This window comes from Onychostruthus taczanowskii, unplaced genomic scaffold (genome assembly GCF_017590055.1).
Source record: "Onychostruthus taczanowskii isolate IOZ18803 unplaced genomic scaffold, ASM1759005v1 scaffold10, whole genome shotgun sequence".
In the NCBI taxonomy this organism is placed as follows: Eukaryota; Metazoa; Chordata; class Aves; order Passeriformes; family Passeridae; genus Onychostruthus; species Onychostruthus taczanowskii.
The window spans coordinates 2,391,007-2,401,350 of record NW_024496526.1 but is presented as its reverse complement, the minus strand read 5'-3'; the positions used below and the strand labels follow the sequence as shown (position 1 = coordinate 2,401,350).

Below are 10,344 nucleotides of genomic sequence, written 5' to 3'. Positions count from 1 at the left end.
CGGGGGTTGGCTCCGACTTGCTTCAATCGCAGCCCTGGCAGCGTCCTGCTCTGCATTTTAAATTCCCGGCTGGGGAGAAGCGCAGGGAAGCACAGATTGCCCTGCACAGAACCTCTGCTGTGCTCCCCCAGCTCCAGGGTGCCTGCTCCGTCTTCCCTGTCCCGGAAGAACCATGAGCTGAAATTTGCTTTGGGAGAAGCACCCGACGCACCTCCGGATCACCCTGAAAGCCATGAACTTGCTGTCACTTACTGCTGTCCACTGCCACCGGCTACAAGGGACACCATCTACGCTGCCCTTTAACAGCGACCGAGGGGGGACCGTCCCAGCCTGTTTGGCCAGAGGGCTCCTCTTCCTCCCGCCTTGCTCCAACGCATCCGGGAGGCAGACGCGCGGGGAGCCCTCACCCGTGCTGTGGGCAGATCTGTGTCCCGGTGGGACAGGGGTGAGCCATGAGGGGAAGCCCAGCCGTGCGGGCAGCGGGAGGGAAAGCTCCCAGCCTGCGGCAGCAGCGTCGGAGGTGGGAGGCAGGAGCCAGAGCAGAGAGGAGCAGGGTGGGCAGCCCAGGAAGAGAGCAGAGAACCATCGCTGCAGCTCGATGTTCAGATTTAAGCACTTTCTTCCACTCCACAATTCAGCGAGGGGAAGGCCTTGCCCACCCTCTTCGGTGGTAAAGCTCCTGCACCAAGCTCCAGTGCACTCTCGCCTTATAAATTCCCATGTTTCTAGGATGCTGTTCCTTACTGACCTCCCCATCAAACAAACACGGACTTGGAAAAGCCATGCCCATCCAGGCTTCAGATATGCTGGATTTCATATCAACCCTCACAGGAGACTGGAGTGAAGCCCCTCCGAGGCTGCAGGGACCGCACCCCCAGCCCCTCAGGTTTGATTTCAGCTCTGCATTTCCCTTCTTTCCCTGCTAAAACGTCTGCTCTTACCTAACACACCTGGGTATCGGATCTACATCGATCCCTTGGCACTGTGGTCTCGCCACACTTCAGGTTGTACTGAAAAATTACTCCAGTATTAGTTCCCATCGTTGGTTTTTTCCACTCTTCCCCAGGACCGGGCACCCAAGCGAGCCTGGGCCACAGCAGCTCTGTGCTCCAAAGAGGACTCAGCTTATCCAAATCCGGAAGCGGCGCCGGTGCCTTTCAAACGGAGGCTGCTTAGAGGAATTAGTGAGATTGAGCGCAGGGATCTTAGCCTCGGGCGTCAGGCTCCGCTGATCCTCGCGGCCACCAGCCAAGGGGAACCATCCTTCAATCCAAGCAGTTTTACCAGCTTTTATTAGAAACACCAGCACATTTCAAGTTTCCTCTTTTTGATCACAAATATAGTGTTTTTCCTCTTTTTAAGTACACAGCATGAGACACAGCATCAGGGCTTTCCATCTTTTTTTTTTCCTGTTTTTTTTTTTACAGCAATTTCTTTTGGACAAGCTTTGGGTTTAGTGTTCACTGACCTCACCCCAGCCCCAAATTTTGACATCTTGAATTGCTGAAGACAATTGTATGGGCAGATGAATCCAATGGTAGTGAAAAAGGTACAAGAGTTAAAAGTTTGCAAGTAAAAGTTGAAGCAGAGACCCTCTCCAGTTAAAAAGGATGAAGCGGCGCCGCAGCGCACAATTTCCGTGGGACGGGGACAAAAGTTGAGATAAAGATTTGCTCTTTTCCCCCGTTTTCCCCCACCAGTGCCCCGATAAAAACGCTAAGGCCGGAGGGAGCGCTAAGGGGGTGTGAAAAGCCACGCCCGCCCCGTGCTCCAGGGCAGCGCTCCGGGCTCCTCGTGGTTTGAGCTCACACCTACGCTGGGAAATCTTCCCTGGACGTTTTAACTCGGAGAAAGCAATTCACTGAGGGGAGGAGTGAGTATCCCAGGGACGTGAGGGCATGGTGACAGGATATTAAAGGGAACATGTACATGATTTGTTATTTTTTATTCCACAGAAAACCCTCAAATCTAGACTCAGAGTTAACAGCAGAAAAATAGTGTTAAAGTCAATAGGTTCATATTTTACTGTAGACTAAATAAATTAGCCTAGAATTAACTCAATACTCTCTATTTTCCTTTCATTGGTGATCCTTCTCTAAATGAATGCAGTTTTTAAAAAGCAACGGCCATTAATAATTTATTCCAGTTAACCCTTACGGATGAAGACCTGCGAAGAGTCGGTGTCTGGGAACCACTCCCCTGTCCTGTCCCTCCCCGGGAAGGAAACAACGCTAGGGGTGCTGCAGAACAGACGCGCCAGCTGCAGGATCCGCGGGCCGCGCCTCGCCTACCGCTGCCTCGGGCTGCTCCGGGTCACGAGTGAATCCTCATAGCTATGTCTTACAAAGAACATGATCGAAAAAATATATAAATAAATAAAAACCTTAAACATTCTTACATGGATTTTAAAGAACAGAATACATGTTAAAAACTTCAGTAATTTATATCAATTTTAAGCAATACTTTATATACAATGGAAAAAAGACATGCATAGTCCAAATACAATGTTGAAAACAGCATTTTCATAACAAAAAACCCAAACACTAAGTGTTAATACCATGTACATGGATTCAAGAAGGACCACCCTTTTTGTCTGTTGCACACAGTTTATTTAACAATATGATATTATAAGTAAGAAATGAGTTTTTTTTCTTTTTACCATTCTATACAGTGATTGAATCTTCTTGGATTTTCTTATTTATAGTAATTATAGCGCTTGCATGATTTACACTAGAATTGCTTTCCTCGTTTCAAGTTTCACACAGAAGAAAGAAAGAAAAGAATGTTTCTTCTCTATCCAGATCAGCACGGCCTAAGAGTGATCATCCCTATTTTCATCTAAGACCAGTTTTATCAGAGAAACAAAGCAACAATTTCTACATCTGCAAGACAAGGATTTTGGCGTTGGCCAATGTGTGCAAGAGTCAATTCCTATCTTCCCAGGGGTAATACTTCAAACGCCTGCAGAGTTCACTATAGAAAACAAAAATCTTCCCGCCACGTGTCAAAGTTACCGGGATACGCTATAACGTTGCATTATTTCAGGAAACAGTTTCTGAATATTATTTTTTTTTCTTCTTTTAAACTCAAATGTTTAAAGTCTTGAAAATACAAATAAAAAATATGAATATAATGAACTTGTTTTCCCCGTTAAAAAAAAGGTATGAGTCAACAGCAACAAAAAAATAAAAACCAAAAAAACCCACAAAAGAGACCAGATATTTTAACCGCCTGGCTTTAACAAAAAAATATATTCTTTGTATTGTTTTTTTTTTCTTTTTATTTTTAAACAGCAATTAATTCTTCCATCTGTAGGAAGCAGCAGTTCCATCTAGGATTCAAAACAACCCAGATGTCTGAATTTTTCAGTACAAAATATCCAAGAACACGAAAGGAAAGAAGAAACAAAAGCGATGCTCCCATAATGCTACAAACCCTCCACAAATTTCTCTAATGTGTCCCCGGTGGTGTCACCGACCAGAGACAATTCGTTAGACAACGCACTGCGGCTGGGGGTGTTTAGTTGGGGAAGCATTGCACTCTGTTCTGGGTTGCCCAAGTGTCCCTGATCCATGGAGCTAGCCATAGTGACTGCGAGTCCTGGGTGGGGGGAACCAGTCTGGGGAGAGACGTGGTGCGGTGACGGTTGGGGCTGTATCCTGGGTGACGGGCTGGAATGTGGTGGCTGGGACTGGGGACGGGGAGACTGAACGGGCGCTGGGGACCGCACCTGGTTGCTGAGGGAGGTGGCGATCTGCTGGCCGGGGAGATGAGACGCCTGCGGCTGTCCTGAGAGCATGTGCTGCTGTGGGCTCATGGGGTTGGGCTGCCCGGGGGACCCTATCTGCTGCTTCATCTGCTGCTGCTGCAGGATGCGCTGCTGCAGGGCCTGCTGGATGTTGGGAGCGCCGTCCGCCCCCAGGCCGGGCTGGCCCATCTGGTTCAGCTGTCCCATCTGAGCCATCTGTCCCATGGAACTCCCCTGTATGGATAGGTGCTGCTGCATGCGCTGCTGCTGCATGGCTTGGGGGTAACCTCCCGGGCCTTGGGGCTGCTGGAACTGGTTGTGAGCTGCCATCCCTCCTGCCATGCCGGCTCCTCCCTGCTGCTGCTGCTGCTGCTGCTGCTGCAGTAGCTGCCTCCTCAGGATCTCGCGGTACTGCGGGCTCATGTTGGCCATGCTGGGGTTGTGGCTGGGGTTCATGATGTTGATCGCCTGTCCCTGGGGGTTCATAGCTCCGATCCCTTGCTGCTGCGGGGGAACGCTCGGTCTCTGCACTCCGGCTTGCATCGCGTTCATGTTCTGCAGTCCCGCCTGCGCGTGCATGCCCGGCTGCTGCATGCCAGTCTGCGGCTGCTGCATCCCTGGCTGGGGCTGCATCCCTGCTTGCGGCTGCATCCCAGGCTGGTTCGCCACGTATTTGGCCGTTCTTTGCTTTATAAAAGCTGCCATAAGCTGAGGGTTGGATTTAAGGATATTAAGAACCTGCTGCTGCTGCTGCGGAGAACTCGGCGATTTCAAGGTCCTCAGCAAGTCCTGAAGTGCATTGGGGGTGATGCTCCGCGGCGGCTGCTGCACGCCCGGCATCCTGGGCCCGGCCACGGCTTGCGGCGTCGCCATCGGCATCACCGGTCTGGCCATTCCCGGCTGCATCGGCTGCTGCTGCGGCATCGGCGCCGACTGCCACTGCCCGGGCTGCATGTTGGACATCACGGGGCCGCTCACGGGGCCGGGCCGGGGTACATTCATGCTGACTTGCGGCATCTGGTTCACCGAGCCCACCGCGGGGTTCACGAGTCCCGGGCGGCCGGGAGGCAAACCGTTGTTCATGTTGTTGACCCTGTAGAGCTGCTGCTGCTGCTGCTGGGCAGCCTCTCTCTCGATCTGCCGAGCCGCTTCCACGGCGGCCGGCGGCGGCTGAGCCGGAGGCGGCGGCGCGGAAACCGGGTTCGCGGGTTTTCCTGTCGAGACGGTGGTGGGGGGCTGGGTTCTGGACACGCTGGGAAAGCCGGCCGGTGACATACTTACGGGGGAGGGCTGGGGCTGGGGAGCAGGCTGCGGCGTCTGCGGTGTACTCGGCTGCTGCGTAGGGGTACCCGGCGTTGCTGAGGTAGGAGAAGGCAAACTTTGCTGAGGCACGTTTCGGGTGTTCATGGTAGCCATCCTTCTGCGCATGAGCTGAGCCTGCTGCAGGCGGTGCTGGATCTGCTGCTGTCGGAGCTTGTGTTTGATATTGAGACAGAATGGCACGGGGCATTTGTTCTCTTGGCAGTGTTTGGCATGGTAGCAGCAGAGAGCTATGAGCTGTTTGCACACCGGACAGCCACCGTTGGTCTTGCGCTTGCAGCCCTTGGTGTGCTGGACAACCCGTTTCATCTTCTGGCAGGATGGCAGAGAGCAGTTTGCGTTGCGGCACTGGCAGGCGTGGACGAGGGACTGGATGCAGCGCTGGATGCTCAGCCGTCGCGACTCCTGGGGGCTCTTGGACTGCTGCTCTCCTTGGTTGTTACTCTCATCGTCCAGACCCAGGCCCCACTTAACCATCTTGTGGTCATGGCTCTTAGTGTTGTAGCAGTTGATGCAGAGGTCGTAGTCCTGCAAGGAAAGAAAACCCAGAGCTCAGCTGCTGACGGGGCACAAACCACACGGGCAGAGAGCAGCGGGGTGCCAGGGGAGCAGCACCAGCCCCCCGTGCAGGCACACGCTGGGTGCTTGTGGGTACAACCACGCACAGCACAAGCAGCACGACAGTCACACGCCGCCAACAGCTGCCACTTCACTTCACAGCTGTACTCAGCCAGGGAAGTGGCTGCACAGCCTGTCCAGGCAGTGGGAATGGGCTCTGGGGCAGGGAGGGCAGCAGCCTCAGCAAGGGCAGCCTGCAATCACAGCTCTTCACTGTGGCAGGTAACAATGCAATCAGGGCTATCATTGTGTCACTTTGTTACATGAAAACGTCTTGTCGATTTTTTTCCTCCCCTCCCCTTTTGATGACATTAATGTTTATTTTTCTGTGATGCCTACTGGGGTACCAACACGTCCGACTAGTAAGATAAATCTATGGTCACTCCTAAAAAGTAGGGTCTGGCCCTCCATTTATCCATAGTGTAATTACTGACTAATAATTACTACCTTTAAAATGTCTTTTAAAAAATCTCTAAACAAGAGAAAGTTTCATGCAAAGACAGACGCTTACCTGAAACCCCCCACAGTTTTGGTGCCCTGTCCCTTTTTTGGCTGGAGGAAGGGCAGTCCCTTACACAGAGGGACCCAGAGGCAGCCTGAAGGCCCCATCTCCTTCCACCACCAAATTCCCTGTGTGTGTCCAATCCATGTCCTGCAGCCTCGCCTCAAGAAGCTCTGCTCAGTGCTTTCCTCACAGGGATTAATTAAGACTCTTCCCCCACAAACCTGCCAATAACTTGTTGTGTAAAAACGAGGCTGCACTTATTCAAACTTCTTTTGTTCAGCTACAGCCAGAGGTGAACACAAGTCCTCCAAGAAGCCTCAAGCATACCAGTACAGTCCCATGGAGAACCTCTCTCTAACACAGGTCCTAAAATTTGAGCAGTCTGGGCTAGTGGAAGGTGTCCCTGCCCACGGCAGAGGGGTGGAACAAGATGGTCTTTGAGGCCCCTTCCAACCTAAACCATTCTAAAATTCACAATTCTTTAAAATTAAGTTTAAAACTTATCTATGCAGAGGAGCAGTAGCAGAATAAACAATGCAGCAGGAGCCGTTCCAGAGCACTGGTGTTTTCCAACTAAAGTCACTTTTTCTACAAGAAGAGGCACCCACCTCTTCTACCCACCTGGCAGTCACCTCCCCTTAAGGCTTAGCAGTCTTTTACAAGGATGAGCTTAATTTGGAGGAGCTTTGGGCAATATCCAAAAAAACCCATCAAACTCAGCTGTAGGACAAGAGAGGGCTGAGTTCTGAGGTGCCTCGCACGTATGTCACAGGCAGAGCAATGCCACCATCCCTCAGAGGCAGAGCAATGCCACCATCCCTCAGGGGCAGAGCAATGCCACCATCCCTCAGAGGCAGAGCAATGCCACCACCCCTCAGAGGCAGAGCAATGCCACCGTGCCCACGTACCTCGCAGACAGTGCAATGCCACCTGGTCTCCACGTGGTGCTTGCACTCGTTGCAGGTGTAGACGAAGCGGTCCTGCCCCTGGGTGTGCAGCTCCACCAGCATGCACAGCGTGGACCACTTGGAGCGGCGCAGGGACGAGAACTCCCAGTGCTTGTCTCTGGCCAAGGTGAGGAAGGCGTCTCGCCCGTCCATCAGGTCACAGCTCAGCAGAGGATCCGGGTCCACAATGGGGTGCAGAGTGTTAATCACAGGCCCCGCATGTAAATGAATCACAAAAAAGACCTGCAGGTAAATGGGGAAGAAATGAAAGGCAAAGAGGTCAGGTAATGTTGCAGGAAGGAGCCGGTGTTCTCTGCAGTGAGAACCTTATCTAATTAACTTAGTTTAGGCTAATCTCTTCCAATATGTTGTTATGCAACAGAAACATTCCTAGCCCAACCACAGGGTTTATTCCTCCTGATTTTTCAGTTCTGAATATCCCTGTGCCTGCATGTACAGGAATAAATCCTACTCTTTTTACAGCAGATTCCCACAGTACCTCTTTATGCTTCTCCATGGTGGCATAGAGCTTCTGAGACAGGTCATTGGACACGTTTGGCATGCTGGGCTTCTTCTTGTTAGCTCTGCTGATGCTGCTCTTATTCTTGTTGGTTTTTTTGTTGTTCTTTTTCTTGGCGTTCTTGCTGTCACCCTGGCTCCCCTGCAATAAAGGCACGGGAGAGATGTTACACTTTGGAGAGCTCTCTCCCATTCACTGGGCTCACAGTGACACACTTCTGCTGTCAGGAATAGAACTTTGTTCCAATGCCTGTAGATCAGCCCTCCTGTGTTAAATATATCCTATCTTCCAGGAAAAATCAAAAGCCAAACTGGCAGGCAAACAAATCCAAACACTGTTTAAAAATAAACTTTCAAAGTATGTATACATTAAAAAAATCCCATTTTACACTGATTATTTTCCCTTCTCCAACATCATACTTCAGCTTCCACTGCTTTAGATCTTGCAGCTGATGATAAAATGACACAAATAATATGGACTTAAAATTCCAGGAGTGCAGTACTTTGCTTTACTCTGCATTTGGTGTGTCACATACTTGCTTGAGCTCTGATTTAATGCTTGTTTTTACTGAACAAATTTAGAGCTAGGACACAGATAAGAACATGCAGGATTTGAACTGAAACCAACAAAACACATTATTCTCCATCCTGCAGACTTCCAGCTCCATGTGCAGCTCTCCAAAACCTCCACTTGTGCCCAAGTTACAGCACAGACCACAGTGGCCATACACTGCATGTTAGATGTAAATAAAGAGTCGTGCAGCTCCCAAAAAAATAATCTCCAAAATCTCCACTTGTGCCCAAGTTACAGCACAGACCACAGTGGCCATACACTGCATGTTAGATGTAAATAAAGAGTGAAAAATAGCAGATGATGCTATTTAGATGACCTGGGAAAACAGAAATAACTTCTAGAGTTCTCATGTCCTTAAAAAATCAAACCCCAAGCCCTCGGCAGGGAGGGCTCAGGAAAAACCCCTCTGCAACTTCTAGAATGTTGGTCATCATAAAATTAAAAATAAGCTACTGAACCACTTGGATATATATAAATATAAATACACACACACATACACAAGCAAGTTCCACGAACAGTATGTACAAGCAAACACAGGGTTTGTCCACAGGCATATTTATTCCAGGAAAACAAAAATATTCCAACTGCAGAAAGCAATTCTATTTATAGCCTGCTGCCATCCTTCCATTCCATTAATTAGGCTTGGACAGGAATTCCCTGTCCACTCCTGGGTTCTCTCTAACTAATTTTGTGGATTTTCTGACCAAACCTGTTTGGAAATTAAAATGAGACACTTTTATGGGATACCAGAGAGAGCTCTAAGTGACTTGAAGGGATTCAGAAGTGACCTGTTTTATGTTCCCACCTTGACTGCCCCAAGTTTCCTTCCACTGATGGAACTGGAGCCCTCCTTTGCCTCCACATCCTAAAGCCCCAACTGAGATCTTAAACTTTAAACACCAAAAGGAAGAACAGACTAAAACTTCTCAAACAAGCCAAGTCTAAGTTTTCTTTCTACTCCACCTTTAGCAAGTTTATATTTGGCAAACTGTACAAAGTATTCCAAGCTGTTTTAAGAAGTTGTAGGGTTGTGTTTGTAGCATTTCATTCTGGCATTCAGCCAGATCAGCCAGAGATGCTGATGGACGGTTCCTGGGGGAGCCTCACCCTTCAGAACCCTTGCCAAGAACTCTGAATATTCAGCACCTCTTCACTCTCCCTTTGACTGATACCTGCAGCACACATTCACTTGCAGGAAGCTTTCTCTTCACACGCCCAAAATTTAGGAAAAGAATGCAAGACAGATTCTGTGCCATTTCAGTACCAAGGTCCATGTGGTCTTGTGCCCATGGAGATCCCCACTGCTGGGCAGCTCCCTCCATGAATGACCCAGTTTAGGGCCTGCCTGGAGGAAGTTCTCATGCCTTTAAATCTGCTCCTTTTCCTGAGTCAAGAGGCAAAGAGCAGAGTGTGCCATGACTGGGTGACACCTCAGCAACCTGGGTGCAGTTGTGTCCCCCTGCTGCTGCCCAGGCATTCAGGGGGAGCACAGGGATGTTCCCAACCAAGGCTGCACCGTCTCCTTTCAGGCCACAACTCGTCTGAGTTCCCAGTGAATTGTTCTGGGCTTTTTCAAACACCTTTTACCCCCTCCTAGATGCAGAATAAATGCTCACACCACTGTTTTCCCTGATTTACTGCAAGTGATCCTGTTAGCAAGAGAGGGCTGCAGCCTAATTCTAAGCCTTGTATTCTACTTCTTTTTATAAGCAGTGCTTGCTGAAGTATCTCAACATTCAAAGTCACATTCAGAAGGAACCAAGTGAAAGCTGTTAACTTTGTGGTTCCATTAAAACATAGCCACAAACTGTATTAACTTTGAAAGAGCTGCTAAGGTTTAACAGAAGGAACTTTCTGACATCACAAAATTCATGGATTAAGGAGCATCCCTCCACACCAATCCCATGTAACACAGACTGAAAGCAAACACAGCATCTGAGCTTCAAGGGGGCTTTCTCCAGGTAAAGCTTTTGGTTCTACCTCAATCTATTAGACTTCAGATTTTCCTACAACATTTATTTTCAAAATGTCTTGCTGCAAATCTCAAGTGAAAGGGACAGTATAAAAGTGCTGAGAGCATTTGGTTGCAGATAAAATCAAGATGGAAATAAAA

The 10,344-nt window shown here is 49.4% G+C and overlaps 1 protein-coding gene across 5 annotated transcripts in view; it reads right to left on the bottom strand.

Moving 5' to 3' along the window:
- Positions 1-1,274: 1,274 nt before the first annotated feature.
- LOC121337197 (CREB binding protein) overlaps positions 1,275-10,344 on the bottom strand; it is a 95,754-nt gene continuing 86,684 nt past the window's right edge. For all 5 annotated transcript variants that reach the window (XM_041407141.1, XM_041407175.1, XM_041407149.1 and 2 more), the window contains 3 exons: positions 7,638-7,799; positions 7,100-7,381; positions 1,275-5,596 (listed from right to left, as the gene is read on the bottom strand). In XM_041407141.1, the coding sequence (XP_041263075.1) occupies positions 3,428-5,596; positions 7,100-7,381; positions 7,638-7,799 (2,613 nt within the window). In that variant the 3' untranslated portion in view covers positions 1,275-3,427. The remainder of the gene's footprint in view (positions 5,597-7,099; positions 7,382-7,637; positions 7,800-10,344) is intronic.